At 30.0% G+C, this 17,905-nt stretch overlaps 1 protein-coding gene across 1 annotated transcript in view; it reads left to right on the forward strand.

Moving 5' to 3' along the window:
• The first annotated feature begins 3,463 nt into the window (after nt 1-3,463).
• LOC130900700 (uncharacterized) overlaps nt 3,464-17,905 on the forward strand; it is a 254,210-nt gene continuing 239,768 nt past the window's right edge. The window contains 1 exon segment of the mRNA XM_057811483.1: nt 3,464-3,631. Coding sequence (XP_057667466.1) covers nt 3,622-3,631 — 10 coding nt within the window. The 5' untranslated portion in view covers nt 3,464-3,621.

Consider the following 17,905-nt stretch of genomic DNA (forward strand, 5'->3'; position numbering starts at 1 on the left):
CATGCTCAGACTTGTTAGGTAAGGTTCGGTAACCAATGTGGAACAAACCGGTGATTTAAAAATAAAATAAAATGTAAATCACAATGTCACCAAGCCTCTACGTGTTGCAATAAATGATTGATTGACATGCAAAAAATAAATAAATAAGACTTCATTATCCTATTTTTTTCTATAGACCCAACAGTCTGTTATTCGAATTTTAGCTAAAGTCCCAGTAGAATAAACAAACGCTTGGTCATTTTTCAGCGAATAATCTGGCATTTAGCTAATACTCCGGGAGAATAGGCAACTGCCTATTATCCTGGGATATTAGCTAAAATCCCAACTTGTATATTGACCTACGACATATATATCTACTCAAAAATATAAATATCAAAATCGATCGAATTGCTTTTATTTGTTGTCTATCACGCAAACTATAAGCAAAAATAGTGTCGGATAGTGTATAATCGACATCATTCAAATCTGTTTTGATGGCACGTAAATGAGACATTCTTAAATAACGTCATGATTCTTTATTTAGAGATTTTTCTTGGTTTGTGTTCCTACCAAAGTCTTTTGAATTAACTATTTCTGGACAGTATGTTCTTGTTATTTAAAATCTGTGGCATTATAGGTACAATTTTCTTAAGAGAATTTTCGTAATTCAAAAAATGAACTATTTCATTTATACCAATTATCAAATGATGAATTACATAGTCCCGCAGGTTATATTTTCTTCTTAATTGGATACATTTATTACAGAGAACCTGCAACGTCTCTAGACCTTTAAGAAAATATTATTTTTTGTTCTGCAAACCAGACCTCCACAGCTTTTATTACCTCCTCTTTTGAAGAAAATTTACGACCTTTTAAATTTTTTGGGAAAAGATAGTAATATCGAATAGTAATATTCAGTTATTGTTCTACCCTTATCCAAAAAATCAATCATGATTACTCCATGGCAATCCCAATAAACTGAAGCAAGAACTTTTCCGGCAGATTTTTGGACATGAAACTTTTTAGGTCTTGGAGAACCAGAGTGTCGCCATTTCATCGATTGTTTCTCTGTTTCTGGATCGAAGAAATGTACCTAAGTCTCATCCATAGTAAGAATTCGGTTTATGAAGTCAACATCGTTTTCGTTTTCTCATGTCCAAATTGACATGAATTATATGTATATACGTATTTGTGATCGCTTGAGGAGAAGTATCTTGATGACAGTCCTTTACCTATAAGTGTATGTGGCAGTAAAATTGAACAACAATAACTTGATAAATTTAGGTTAAATATTATGCTTTCTTTCCATTCTTAAGCTGTGACAATTAAATAGTCTTATTGTTTCAAAATTGTGATTATATCGTCAAGGCTATGTCAATTGGTTCATTGCTGAAACTAAATTTGATTTCGTCATATTTCTTCAAAATTGAAAATAGATAGGTTGTTATTTGTCATCATGGTCCAAAGTTACAACAAGAATACCTCCAGTTACTGAATTTCGTTAGATCTCTATTTGCTAATAATTTTTTAAAATTACTCGCTACAAATTATGGAAGAAACGCTAATACATTTTTTGACAAAATTATTAAATAGTTCGTAGGATTTTAATCTTAATAAAGTTCAAGTTCTAAAGACTTTAGTATTTTAAGTTTATTGAGTATAGAGTAAAAACAGTACTAGATCTCATTTCTTGATGTTTTTGAAACTATAATCTCTATTGCAATTGGTTATAAGATGGATACGTTTTTCTTCGGATGCCGCTTAAGGTACCCTGGTAATATTGATGTTTTTGTGTCTGTAGTTTGTTATTTTGGCTATACAACGACGATAGGAAATAATACAGTGGCAGCTATACCCGCGCGCCCTCAATTACCCGCTTTCCGATAAAAAATAAACAAAAAAACTAAAAATTTCAAAAAACCAAAAAACAAACAAACAAAATCAAACAAAAAAATTACTACATACCCAAAACAAGAAAAAGTCATTTTTACTTTGTTTTATTGCTTACTTTTATTTACTTATGCTAGAGCTCTGTTTTCGTCTTTTTGGAGCCATTTGGTTGTCCATTTTCCCTCTTTTTTCATCTCAATCATATAACAATCATCACAACCCCAGCCCTGCAGAGGAGCAGCTCCTATATCAGGTCCAATTCCTATAAATAAACATTTCCTTGCCCTACTCAAAATATACCCTTCGAATCTCTATTCGATCCGTCGCTACAACGCTGCAATTACAAATAGAGAACTTTTTAAAATATAATGAAGTGAAGTGAAGTGCTAGTGCGAATTGATGCATTTAAATAAGCTCTTTATTCAAGGATTTGAGACTACATTAGTTTATAATGAATTTCATCAGCTGGCAACGATGATGGAATTGTATGAAATCTGGAAGCAACATTTTGAAACATTTTATTAGCACCAGTTTATTAGCTTCACCTTTATGTGGGTTTGATTGTTTGTGAGCTTGTTTGTTTTATTATTTGAACTAAGAGAAAGGGGCTTATTTGATAAGAATTTGGTTCGACACAGGATTCTAACCTACGATCTCCGTGTGGAAACCAACACTTTAACAACCTTACAAACTACACCGTTACTGCTCGAAATAAGTTTCGACGAGATGTGGATATATAAGGAGTGAAAAAACTGGTCATTGTGCAAAGGACGATTTTGCAGAATTGATTATTCCGTTTTCAGAGAAATTTTGGAATGTTTTTGGTAAAATTTGAAACGAAACCGTATATTCTGAAGATATGACGGAGAATTAAAAAAATTTGAGCAGAACTTCGGGAAATCCCATAATCATTATTTCATAAATAAAAATATGTAGGTTAATTGAAGATATTGTTACATAATCTTAGGGGGTGTATGGTGACTAGTGTGCTAAATACCAATTTATTTCAAGATATTTAGTTCATTTTTTTCTCAAATATTCTATGATTAGTCCATGAGAAAGGAGCATTTTTTCGGAGACTACAATAAGAGGGTAGAGCAGTTACTCAACATTCGAAATAAATGTAAATAGTTATATAGACAATTTTTTGAAAATTTATAATATGTAGTACTTTCTTGGAGACTCAATAGTTATACAAAGGGAGAATTTTCTTGGAGAGTACAACGAGACGGTAGAATAGTAACCCTAATAAATTTGTAAAAATTTTATTGAAAAACCCTTAAAATGAGTTCTACGTCATAGACCAATCATTATCTATTTGATATATCATCTATTCAATATATGAAACTCAATTAAGTCCTTATTTCATAAATTTATTTATTATTTTTCTCGTGAATATCCAATTATTAATTTCAAAGTAACCTTTCCAATTGATCAAAAAGAAGATAATTATTCAAAAACGAATCCCATTATCACCCCGTGACTAAACACCACTTCTTATTGAATTAAAAGCCGCGACACCGTATTTGCACACCGGATTTTTATCAGTGTATCCGAGCAAGTGACTTCGCGGCATTCTCACATAAGAACGCTAACCAATCCAAAGCAACCTTTCATGGCCGTGAACAACTCAAGACGCTGAACGCCGAACGTAAGCTCAGTCTAACTCAAGACTTTACCGTGAGTAGCAAATCGCGCCCAAACACGACATCGTGGAGTGATAGGGCCTCTTATGCCCTGGCCCGAACTGCCATGGCTACTGGTAAGTTTTTTATTGAAAAAAAAAATATAATAATGATAATAACCAACCCCCTGGTTCACAAACACATCTTACCCTTCCTGCTCTGAAACTAACAGTGACAGTGCTTTGGAACTTCAATCGGGAGTGCTGTAAGGACCTTTTTTTGTGTTGTGCTTTGTGAGAATTTTCGTCCTGCAGGATAATTTTGCAAACATCTGTTAGAAGATATATTATTTTGCAGTGCGCGATTCGAAAGTGTTTATCCTTGACTCCTTTCTAACCCGATATCCTGCTACATTTTTTCACCAATTTACTAATATTTTTTGGAACAATGCTTCGGCAGTTAGATGAACAACTTTTCATTTATATGTTTTTTTTTGAAGAATTAAAGGGTTACACAAAAATTTTGTTAGCAAAAGGCATTTGGATGAATTGATTTTGATTATTATTTCTCAAAAAAATAAAAAAGTTGTCCTTTTCTACAAAAATGTGGGAAAACCCTGTACAAATATTACGATTCTGGAAATTTTTATATCAATAGGCAGTTAGATGAGTTACTTTATATTTATATGTTTTTTTTGAAGAATTAGAGGGCATAAACAAAATTCTGATACCAAAAAGCATTTGGTTGATTTTATTTTGATTATTTCCAAAAATATAAAAAAGTTCTGCTTTTTTACAAAAATGTGGGAAACACCTGTACAAATATCACGATTTTGGAAATTTTGATATCAATAGGCAGTTCGATAAGTAACTTTCCAATTATATGTTTTCTTTGAAGAATTTGAGGGTAAAACTAAAATTTTGTTAGCAAAAGACATTTGGATGGATTGATTTTGAAAATGATTTTTAAAAAAATAAACAAGATACTATTTTGTTGAATGAAAAAGTTGAATGAAAAATATTATTATATTTTGAAAATTTTTGAATTAATAAGCAATTAAATTAGTATGTTTATATTTTAAAAAACGATTTTACCAAGTAGTTGTTTTTTTAAAAAGAAAATATATCCAAATAATACAATTTTGAGCTAGAATTATAAATTTTTATCATTATTTTCAAAAAGATATTATCAAGTAGTTTTTCTAGTCAAATATGGACAAATATTTTATTACTTTGAAAACGTTTCCACCAAGTAGTGTTTTTTCTCAAAAAAAGTAGAGAAATACATTCAAATAATATACTCAAAAATATAGGCAAATATAGTTAAAAAATGATTATCTCGAAAATTCTTTTTGAAAATGTATTACCAAGTAATTTTTTTCTCAAAAAAAACAGGAAAATACTATTCAAAATCGTTAGGCAGTTAGAAGAGTGAATTTTAATTATTTTCGTACAAACATTTCATTAAGTAGCTCATTCACTCAAAAATAAGGGAAAATTTGATCACATTTCAAAAATTTCGAAATCAATATAGAATTAGATCAGTAAATTATTTATTATTAAAAAAACCACCAAGTAATTTCGACATGAATGAGCAGCTAGAAGAATAAATTTTGATTATTGTTTATCAAAAATACGATAAAATAAATAAAATTTAGATTTATGATACTGAAATATCATATTTTGGCGATTTCTTTCAACAGAGACGGTGGACTGCTATCATAATTTTGATATCAATAGAGGCTCAGGGGGTCATACATATTAATTGTGATTATCTTTAAAATAATATACTGGTTTTCCTCAAAAATATTAGAAAATACAATACAATTATCAGATTTTTTATATTTCGATATCAAGAGGTAGTTATTAGTGAATTCATTATTAAAAAGAGATTATTAAGTAATACTTCAGTTTGAAAATATGAGAAAATACAATTTAAACAATTAAAATTCTTATTAATGATATGGTGGACTGTTATTTTCGTAACTCGTTTTGCGTCAAAACCGCTTTAATATAAACCTGATTCAAACACTAGTTAGACTTGACATTTTCACACTGAAAACTACTTTTTCACATATATATGAAAATATGAGAGGTTTATAATAATTTAATTGTTGAAAATGTACACATTTATATATTTTGTACTTTCATATATTGAAAATAAATTATTGTATCGCTGGAAACGTATACAAAAATGAGAAATCTTGGGAACATTCTAGATAAAACACTATTCATTCTTCATACTTGACTTACTGCATATATTGTTTTAATTCTTAGAGATTATGTATGAGAAAATATATGTGTGCCAAATTTACTTTAACCTCATTATACACATTTATTCTATTCACGTAAATATTGTTGTTTGTCGAATACAAAGACTAGTATAGAACAAACTATCCCTTACCAACAAGATAACATTCTTTGAATTTGAGGATATTATTTGTAACATTAATGTTTTTGGAAAAAAATTAAAACCTTCCCCTCTTTATATCGATATGTTACTGATGTTTGTTTGAAAATAAGAGGCTTTGGTTTGATTCAAGTATTAATGCAAACGGCGTAGCTACCGCCATCTATCAACAATGTTTCAAACTTTATGACACATAAAAAAATTGAAATCTCTATAAATTAATAACTATCTATGACTTAGAAACATTGTTGTAGAAAAACGCAACTTTATGTCTTAAGAATATATTATATCACATTTATTAAAACGGATTGTCTCTTACAAAAACAAAAACATTTTTATAGTAAACTTTATTTTCTTAATATTTATAATAGGATAATTTACAAATTATGAACATTACTAATCATACAGTGTGGGAAGACTGAATGAAATTAATTTGTAGTACTTTTCGAATAATCCTGAGTGTCGATTGATATTTTGTAATGTAATTATTCACATAAGAGAATGATTTTTATGTACAGTGTCTCGCAACAAAATTTATGATGACATCGTTGAGTTTTTAATAACCAAAAGTTATCGATTTCCTCAAAAATACCAATTTTACTAACAGTAATTTCAAATTCCATTGTTAGTTTATTAAAACCCTAAGCAATAACATATTTAGTTTATTCATGAAATAGTCTCAATAAGTTGTAGGAATACTAAGAAATTTTTTTTATTTGATGACGAATAAAAATAAGGTATCTTGGTAGTTTATAGACTCAAAAAATGCTAAATCGACCTGCACGTAACATTTTGCACGAAAAGATATGAAAAAGCTACAACTGCAAGGTAGGCGCCGCGACTGGTTGATACTGATCGAAAGCTCGCTCGCATTAAAATGTCGAAACGAATGTTTGGATATCTTCGAACATAGTTGAATTAAATTTTCACTTCGAATGTATAAAATGACTTGGTGGGAAGCGGTCTATGATTAGTGCGTATAGTTTGGAAGAGAAATAAATTTTTTTACTGAGAAAAAAAGTCATTTTCTTATTAATAATTTAAACCCGTTTCGAATTTTGTAACAAAAAGACTTGTGAAATGAATTTCTATGAAAACTGAACATGCTCGGCACACCCATTGTATTTATTTTTAACCTTGCGTATTGGTACCAAGAATAGGATTGATTGGAATTGTAAATCTGTCAAGTAGGTGTCGATTTTTTGTTCTGTAAACCTTTTTCATTAAAATTAACCTTGACATTGGACAGTAATAACGTGTCTAAAACCTTATCTATACATTTCAATTGAGTAGTTTTTAAAAAAATAGAGTGTGCATCTCTTACATGGGATCCTAGCTATCAAATCCGTATCAGCAAAATGAATACTAATCATAGAAATTATGTTAAATTAGACGACTTGTCGAATTTCGTACAAGAGTTAAAGAATTTTGAGTTACAGATTGTTTTGATCAACTTATAATTTTTTATATTATGTATACTAATAAATGAAAACGTACAAAGAATAAGTATATAAATAAAATGTCAGCAATAAATTTTCTGTTTCTTATCAGTCGAGAAAAACGAGAAAAACGTTTCCTAAAGCTGAGACAACAAACTAAGTACAATATTGGCTTAAATCATCATGGCGATCATTTGAATTCCTAGAACTGATATTGATTCATCTGCTCAGTGCTCAGTCAGCAATTGATTGGTTAAATCTCAAATTTTCCTACCAATTTCTTCACTTAGTACTACAAGTGGTTATTCTATATGCAGTAGTTGATCTTGGAATGAATATTTGATTTCCAATTTTCAAAATAACGTAAATATAGAAATTACAGCATGTTTCATCGTATAACATAACCTCAAAGTGTGACCTTTCACTGATGCATGCATGGACGAACTGCATAATTTCTATTGCAATGTATGAATATTTTTTAGGAATTTTATTCCAAAATTAAATATTTCCATGGTCGTTATATTACAATAAAAATGCATAATATCCTATAAAATTCATATTGATGCAATTTTTAATACAATATAAAGCAAATGTAGTTTATACAATCTACTTTTTAGGTTATAGATAGTTTCATGAACCTTAACAAACAAGTGTGAATATCGTACGAGTTCTGATGAACTGCTCAAATATTGTCATTAAATATTACATAAAATGCTAATTGTTGTAATAGCTAACGCCACAAATATTGAATAAACACATAGGAAACGAATAGAACATCGTCGGGCATCGCAAGAAACGCTGTTTGTAAATTTTCTCGAAAATCGAAACCTCGTGGATCAAACTCTAACACATACAACAATTGTACGTCGAGAATTGGCCACATATAACAAGCAAATATTTTTTATTTGTTTTAGTGTTGAATTGAATCAGCTACAAAAAATTTTCTGATCAATCTTTAACTAAAAGCCACACGTTTAAGATCAAATCATTATTTTAGAATCAGATTTCTTTACATTACTCAAATAACATTAATGATATGTTGTTCAAGCCTTACCTTCTATTTTATATTCCAATAGGCGATAAGCTAAATGCTGTTAATTTACAAAGTAAATATTTATCTATAAAAAAACTTCATAAAAAAGGACCGTTATTCTCCCGGAACCAGTAGTAGATAAACAACCAATTAACATCTCTTATGGGAATGATTGAAAGTAAATGGTGTCCTTCTATATCTTCCCACACATCCCACATGAAAATATGACAATGGAAACGTTAATACAGTTAAAACAATGCTAAATGCTATTTTAATAGAACCCTAAAAAGGCATGTAGAGGTCAGGTACACCCTAATTCTTTTGTAAATTCCCAACGGCTTGTCCCCCATTATTTGTTAATGGATGTATGAAGAGTTATATAATTTGTGTTAATTGTTTGATAAATTATTTCGAAATTTTGGTCATTAATTCACAGAATAATTTTTGCATAGGTTTTCCTCTAATTTATACAGCGGCGAAGTACGTGGTAAATTATTTGAAATTAACAAAGTGAATTCCTTCAAGTGCTAGATTGATGTTATGTTTGAGAACGATTATAATACTCCAACTAACAAAATGTTTGACCCACTGGTATTATCACAGTTTTGTTCTTTCTCAGCCAGCACATTTTGTATTATATTTTGAACTCTGTACTGTTTCCCACTATTTCATATTGATTCAACGGCCTTGATGTTATCGTGGTCGTGGAGTCGTTCTTAATTATGCTTCTTTGCAATATGCCTAGCTCCATTTCACAGGTCCCCGTGTCTGTTTATTACTCACAACAACAATCTTAAATACCCTATTTTGGTAACTTATATTATTGAAATATCGTTTGATCATGCACACCTCCATAGTTGTTGCCATTAGTTCTCAGTGGCCTCATACCTTTTTCTATATCATCGGTTTGCTTAAAAATCATAATCAAGATATTCTACCCTTCAAAACATGGTGTCTGCGGAAAATACTTCAGTTGGAACAAAGAAGCACTGCTTCGTGATACACCAGGCAGACTAAGATCTAAATATTATCTTCGTAACTATTATAAGATTTTAGTTGCAAGCTGTATTTCTTAGGTAGACGTTAATTTTTGATAATAGACTCTATCCAAAACCTGAACTATATACCGAGCACAATATCTTCTTCTCCAGAGATTTTTTTAGTTGTAAGTTTATATATTCCCTTCTTTAATGAAAGACTGATGATGAAAATAACTTTTCTCTTTTTGATAATGGGTTTTAGTCTTTTTATAATTGAAAGTGTTAATATTTGATGAAATTAATGAAATTCCATTAACAGGAATCATAACAAATTCTAAAAATAGAAACAAAACAAGCAGTTATAGACAAAGAAAACAAAAAATATTTGCGAAGAAATAAAAAAAAGTGCACGAGGGAGACAAGCCATAAAAGTACTCCTTGGATTACCGTAGAATATTTTCCAAGTGGAAACAAAACCAAAACAGATTATTTCAAAGTATAATAAAGATATTAACAATGACAGAGCAAAAGAGAACAACACCAGAATTGGATTGTATGAGAAGTTACCTACCAAGAAAACAAATCCTCGAACGACTCTGAGTGGAAGACCAGCATTGGATACACGATGATAGAATGAGGAAATTGTGGAAGACAACTCTGAGTAGAAAGAGAAGGTTTAGAACAAAATGATATTGAAGATGATGAATAAAAGATCACAAAGTTGAAAAGTAATCATCGCAATGGAAGAATGAAAGCATAATCCTTGAACTGATTGAAAATAAAAACTTTTTAGACATCTTAGAACAGAAAGAATCAAAAATGAATCTGATAGAAGATCGTGAAAAAAGAACAATGAGAAAAATAAAGAATGATTAGAATACAAACGACGAAACAGTTGGAGTAAATGTTGAAGGGATAGAATATTTTGCAGAAGAAGGAATAGACGAAACTATTAAACGAATAAAGATGCCTGGTAAAAGTTGTGATGATGATAAGATATATTTAAAAAAGACGGATGTTCTGGGGAGTTCAAAAAGAAAATGTATCATCATTTTAGTACGAAATTGACAATAAACTAAAACAAAATACGAAAAAAATAACAAATTCACGGATAAATAAATAATAGTTGGAGACACTGTATATACAGAGAAATGATCTTATATACATTGAAAACTCATTATTATATTATATTATTATTGTATTCATATTTTTTTAATAGAAATAAAAATTCTTTGATAGATAAAAATCTAGTGTGTGAATTGATGATGTACCAGTTCAAGAACAAGTCCAGTTTACCCACAACTGTCCAAGAGTTCTTGAAACTTGCAAAATCATTGACGTAATCAACACTTTCTCTCTAAACTTGACTACGAACTGGTACATATGTTAACAAAATATAGAAAATAATAATTATAACCACGTGAAATTACAATTATTTTTCTTTCAAACTCTCCTCTACTTGAAAGTCATTATACGGGATTAAAATCTCAATATTACTTCTAATTTCATCACATATATCAAGATGGGGATGTTATTTGTAGTATTTGTGGGTGTTACTGAATGCTACAAATTTACATATGCAGATGCGTAAAGTACAAAAATTATTCGGATAATTTATTCAAATATCTTCATTATTTGGTATTTTATTATTAATTTAGGGCGAAAATAGAGATTGCAGTTGAGAATAAAAGAACAAAAGCAATTTATTGAACCATGGTACAGTTGTATTGAATTTCAAAATCGTTATTTTTCTAATAAACGCTTAGTGGTGGTGAAAAAATTTATTATTCATATTCTTTGCACATTACCTCTCGCAAGTTTGCTACAATACTTCAACTTATTTCTATTATAATAACTGGTAGGGGTGAGTGGGTAAACTAATTAGTTAATACAAAACTACAACTTTTGTAACGATTTTGACAATTTTAGTATTATTTGAAAGGGAATTTGCAGATCCACAACTAAATGTAACCAAACTAGCTACAAATTTTTATTTGAATAAAAGATTTGGTTTTCCTAAAAAGGTTTACAATTAGAGATAATGTCTTTTAAAGAAGGCAGAGATTTAATAAGTGCACTTAAAAAGATAAAAACCATATCGAACATCGCCTTAGAATAATAGTAATATTTGTAATACTGTTAACACTTTGTGTAGTATAGACATTCTTCTTAAGTACTTCTATAATCTTTTTGTCTCATTCCAGCTTGCTATTAATGTTTTCCTCAATGTGTAGCAATTTGTTCACCCATAGCAGCCAACTTATTTATACCAATTTTCTGTATTATGCGTTTACCATTCTAGTATATTGTCAATATAATCCAATTGAAAAGAGTGGGTGATGTCAGTACTTCTCACTGTAGAGAGTAGCTGACATTGCTCATTTATTGATCAGAGAATAGCGTGCGGCTTGGTTACGATTTGCATGAGAACATACGAACTGAAATGTTCATGATTGGGGTCGATTCCAGATTTTATATACTTCAGATCGAAGAATATTTGTTTATTGAAGCGATGGTGGGAAGTGTTTTTCTTGTAAATTCAACAAACATTAATTACTCATAGATATATTAAAAAGATTTTAGATAACGCATGCCCTACGTCGCTGGAATACTAAACCAGATCTTTAAGGGATATTTATTGTAGTTTTAGACTGACCTGCACGCAGCCCAGACTCTATTGAACGTGTGGGGGCAAATATTTACAGATTTAAAGCCAGCAACTGCAAAATGTGTGATTGACTGAGTAGGAGAAGTTAGACTAAAATTACATGAAGGACTCGGAAGTATGCCACAGCGTTGTCGTGAGAGTTACTAGCATCAATTTACTTAGTTGAAAAAGAGTAATTTGTACTGTTTTTTTTGGTTTCTGAGTTTCTTCAGCTAAAATCAATCTTATATCACTTTCTATCTTAGAGAGTTTGAGGTACTAGATGTAGTCTGAGTACCACGAGGAACAATCTCTCAAAGTTACAAAGACTGGCTTGCTTATGTGCAGCTGTAGCCATAAAATCTTGCCAAACAGCTGCACTAGAAGTAATTCTAGATCTTCCATCTCTCCACATAGTACTGGAAACAGGAGATCATCATCCTGACCGATAGTCAAGCAGCTATTAGAGCTTAAAGCTCCAAGATCATAAAATCCAAATTCGTTTGGGATCTAGGCAAGAAAAATGAAATTACCCTATAATGGATTCGCTAAAGCGAGGGCAGACAAGCACATGAGACCCTTCTGTGGTATCAGCTACAGAATAATGGAAAAAGCATTGGAAATGAAGCCTTCTGGGAAATTATAACCAGAGTAGATTTGCTGAATGTATGAATCTAAGTAATAACAATCTACGAATAAGAGGAGTTCTATCCGGGGACTATCGTCTCAATAAGACATCTGAAGACCCTAGATTCACCAGATAATGCGGCAAGCAGATTTTGTTGCACCTTAATCCACATTCTCTCGAAGTGTGAAACGCGAAGGAACTCCAGACGAAGATCTCTGGCGATTAAAGCCATTCCACATTCTAGAGTATATTTAAGAGAAAAATTTTTCTTCTGAAGTGAATCTTATACATATAAATCACGTTACACTTGTAGACTTATGACATTGGACACTTGTCAGTGGATTATATTTTCGCCATATTCAATATGAAGAAGGCAAACGTAGACGAATTCATTTTCGAACTCAACTAAAAATATCTATAAAGTTCACGTATGAAAAGAATAATAATGGACAGTTTCAGATACTTTAGTAATTAGGAATAGTAATAGCTTAGAATTTGATGTATTTAGGAAAAACACCGCTACGTGCAGGTACATCCCGGCTGATTCTTTTCATTGTATCCAACATAAGATGGCCAATCTCCATTTTCTGGTACATCGATTAATCCACTTTCCACTCACCATCGAAAGATACAATAAGGAAAAGTCCTTCATTGAGGATGTAGCTGTATTAATGTTAATCAATCGTCATAGGTTTAAGAAATATCTATGTGAAACTCATTTTTTTCAAATTCAATGTGAAAAACAAGAAAAATTTGCTCTGATACCTTTCAATCCTCTTTATACAAAAGATTTGGAAGGAATATTTAGCAGAGAGGGTTTCAAATTGGTTTATATTTATACAGCAATACATAAACCCAACAAACAATTGTTGGGCAATCCTAAGAATAAAATACTAAATTTCGAAAAGATTGGTATATATGCAATAAGCTGTGACAGTGATGGTGACAGTAAGTATATTGGGCAGACTAAGAGATTCGTTATTGTCCGGCTTAAAGAGCACGTAGCTCATTTGAAATATGGACGGATTGCCAATCATCAAATCAATAAAATTGTTAAAAAATGTATCCAATAATACATCGTTGGATGCATTTGAGAGCATTAAAATTGCTAGATGTAGGAGTATCTTAAATAGGGACAAAGTGCCAATTCCTTAGTCTATAGTTTGAATGTCAAAGAATGAACATGAATAATTAAATTTCGCGGGAGAAGGTTTGTTGATGAGGAAATTTATACTGAGACTCGTTATAACAATGATTGTCTAGAATTTTCTGCTCCTTAATGGATGTATCAAAAATACCAAGAATAAAATAAAAAATGGCATCTTTGGATATAAGTTTCCAGAAAAAGATGATACATTAAAATATTGAGCATGGAATTTTCTCTTCCAAATAAACCAACTTTTGTCAGAACAATTTATAGCGGTGCAAATTATTAATTTTTTATTCAATAATATGAATATACATTTCATAGTACCATATCTTTGCATTTATACTTAAAAATTATATCTAGTAATTTTTATTTGAAGTTTTTTTCCCCTAAGATATACGTAGAACATTTTTCGAGATAAAGCGAGTTACGTTTCTTAATCAGATACCGGGCAAATATTTTTAAATAACAGGGCTATCGTTAATGAAATCGACATAACCGCCAACAGCCGAAGACAATTTATAAAAAATAATTTCAATTTAAAAGTTACGAAACATCTTGATATTCGTCTAACTGTAAAATCAACTTATTATTCCTCTATCGCCTATGATTAACTACGTAATATTAATAGAGGTTTGATTATATGGCAACATAGTATTATTAAAAAAAAGTTATTCGGCTTCCATTAAGTGATGATCGCACTTTTTAGATTAAGTTACAAAGTGTGGAAATATCAATTAACAAATAGACAGCTTTAACAATGTGTTTTTCCATTGAAATGTCAAAATAATGGTTGAATCTGGCCTACAATCGACAAACGTACTAAAATAATTGATTAATTTACTATCACTAAGTTTTGATAACGAATTTATCTACTCAGAGTATGATCAGGATGAATATCTGCACCGGTTCTACCTTAGATATATTAAATGAGAAAAAAGTGTTTAGTTTTTGAGAAAAATAATTAGAAGCACCCTTAACTGTGAATATTTTTGGTAAAATTTTATATATTAATACATCTAAATGTTCTTGATTTTAGGTTTCAATAATAGTTTTTTTTAATAATTTGGAATAATAAAATTTGACGTTTCGGCATTCCTTCAAGTCTTTATCAAAATATGACATTGACACTGACAATTTGCGTATTTATATTAATCAAAATGTCAGTGTCAATGTCATATTTTGATAAAGACTTGAAGAAATGCCGAAACGTCAAATTGTATCATTATTAAAAAAAACTATTATTGAAACAGAAGATACGTAAAATCAAGAATATTTAGATGCATCAATATTTCACAAGGTCTAGGAAATAAGAAATTAAATAATTTTATATAATCTATATATGTAACAACATAAAAATATCCATCAGTCGAAATGAATTTCGAAGTTCTAGATCTACACAACTTGAACTGATGTACCTATTATAAATACATAGATCAATAAGTCGAAATTTCGGAAATACTGACTTTATAGTTGTAAATACTAATAACAAGAAGTGAATTTTTGAAAAAAAATATTGAAATTATCCTTAACAGAGTCCTTTTTCAACTTGCTTGGTGAAATTATAGATCTACATAACTTGAACTTGTATCAAAATACTGAGATCTAATTTACAAGCCGATTATCTGCTAAGTCTACCGTCTTTAGGTGTGTATTCTGGTTATAGTTTCCCAGAAGAGTCTTTGCCTGTCTCAGCCCGTGTAGGTTGCCCCAATAATTGGTTTTGCTCAAATCTACCTTTTGAGCTTTGTCATAAACATCGGTCTTCGATAACTTGTGCTTGCTATTATCTGCCTTATCAATCAAATGATTTAATATTGATAAACCTTTCAGTTCCTTCAGTTTATAGACCAATTTCTAAGACTAGCTAGATTTCTACTTCTTCTAATTAATATTTAAATGTTTTCAATAATAAAATTGATTTCGCCTTTCAATTTTGCAGTTAGCACGTACAGTTATTTTTGGTTATTTATCTTTTATATTATTATTTCCTGTGTTTTAACAGCTTGAATATTTTAACAGGTCAAAGACTCTCTTGAAATTAGTCAATATTAGTTTTGCAGTATTTACACAAACGAAACAAGGTACAAATCCAGTTTTTTGAGAAGAAATACCTACTTCATAATCTCAACGGCAACTTACTAATAAAAGGTAAGGATTACCGGTTAGGAACCGCGGTCGGTACTTTTATAGTAACGGTACTTTCGTCTTGTCACCTATTATGTCACTTTTCGACGTTTACTTGAAAGATTGCGTACAGAAATTAAGAGAATATTATAAAGAAATGACAGTTTTTACTTCTGTAGACAAATATATGAAATTTTTGCAACCATCTAACAGTAGAATTCAAATCTTAGATTGTTATGTCGCGAAAGCAACTAAAAATGAAAATTATTGCCGTTAAAAATATTGATTAGAATCAGTTTTTTGTGTTTATTGTTATATGAAAAACATAAAAGTAGAATTTATAATGACACGGCATTATCAAAAACGAATTTCTCACTTTCTCAAACATTCCTCCGAGCGTTTAAGTCTGCTAGATGAAATCTAATATCATGAGTTGAAATTTTTCCTGACATAATTAAATAACTCAATTCACCAACTTGCTTTTTTAAAAACAATTTATTCAACAAGGATTTAATAGGATTTAATAATTTAGAGTTACAATTATTTACACCAATCTGACTGTCGTACTAGACGAATATCAAATTGAATGAACGAAGTATTAGTTTTACAGATTTCTTCATATATTAGTTCTTATCTCATACAATAATAATTATAAAATTAGATAAATATATTTATCGTTCATTATAGTCACATTAATAATAAATAATTGATAACGGTTCCTTAATGGGGTTGAAGTGGAATCTATAAAACTGACAGACAGACTAAGCATAGACAAATTTATAGTAACGATAACTTAATGAGGTTCATAATAATAAATAACGTATTGATGATGATGCTCCGCTGTTAAGAGCGTTGATTTGGATAACTTAACTATATCATATATTAAAATCGTGAACTAGAACGTATTTAAAATGTTGTTGTGAAGAGAACTTAAACAAATATGTTCTTATTCAAATAAATAATAAATAAACATTGCGTATCGATTCTTCTCATTAATAAATCTGCTTCTCGTATTTTATAATGTGTTAAATACATACAGTTTAATAATTATTATTATAATCGCTAAGTATGGTCTGTGATAAATATATTCTTAAAAAACACCTAAACGACGTGGGATTCGAAACCTTCAAGTTGTATCATACTTTAGAAATATTGAATAATAAGCAAGGTTGAAGTAAAAAAAAAGATTATAAAACTAACATGTGGATTAGCATAGACAGAAAAAATAAATAAAGTATTGCGAAAAATGCTAAAGAGAATCATTTTTATTCAAACAATGATGCCATAATTGGAATTAGACAGAATGAAACTGCAGTTCTGAATTCTATATTATCTATCTATCTATATTATTAATATTGATAATATGTAATCAAAATTATCCCTGGTTTCTATTTGGACATCTATAATAACAAATTTTTTATATTATAATCGTTAAAACACTAACTTAGATATATTATGTCTCCTTTTTTTGCTGGTAAAATTGAGATGCAACGAATTTACAGCTAATCTGTTAATGCCACTCTTTTGTGAGTTTCGAGATGTAGAATTTTTTAGTAAAAACACATGTCAACAAAAGTTTTTCTTTTGAAATATCTTTCGACTTCAATAGCGGATCTTTATTATATTATTTGCGTAGATAATCCAAATCTATTAGTTAGTTTTGTTTAAAAAATAGCATAGCAAACTTTTCATACAAAACTATGTCTAGGTTTCAACCCTCGGAGGCTTAAACTGTTAAATTATGATATACCTGTTCATTTTCTTCACTTCCTGGTCTAAACAAAAAATTAAAAAGTCCTAGGATCAACCCCTTTGAGAATTGAATTTCCAAAAATGATCATTATTTTTCACTTTCAAGCCTAACGTAAGACGAAATAAAGAAAGAACATTGAAAATTGATGAACATTTGGACATAAAAATTATATATAGCAATAGTAAAACCATAGATGATTTATGGTGAACAGAATACATTGAGGAAACTTACAGAAAGGAAACCAGTGG

The sequence above is a fragment of the Diorhabda carinulata genome, chromosome X, assembly GCF_026250575.1.
Source record: "Diorhabda carinulata isolate Delta chromosome X, icDioCari1.1, whole genome shotgun sequence".
NCBI lineage: Eukaryota > Metazoa > Arthropoda > Insecta > Coleoptera > Chrysomelidae > Diorhabda > Diorhabda carinulata.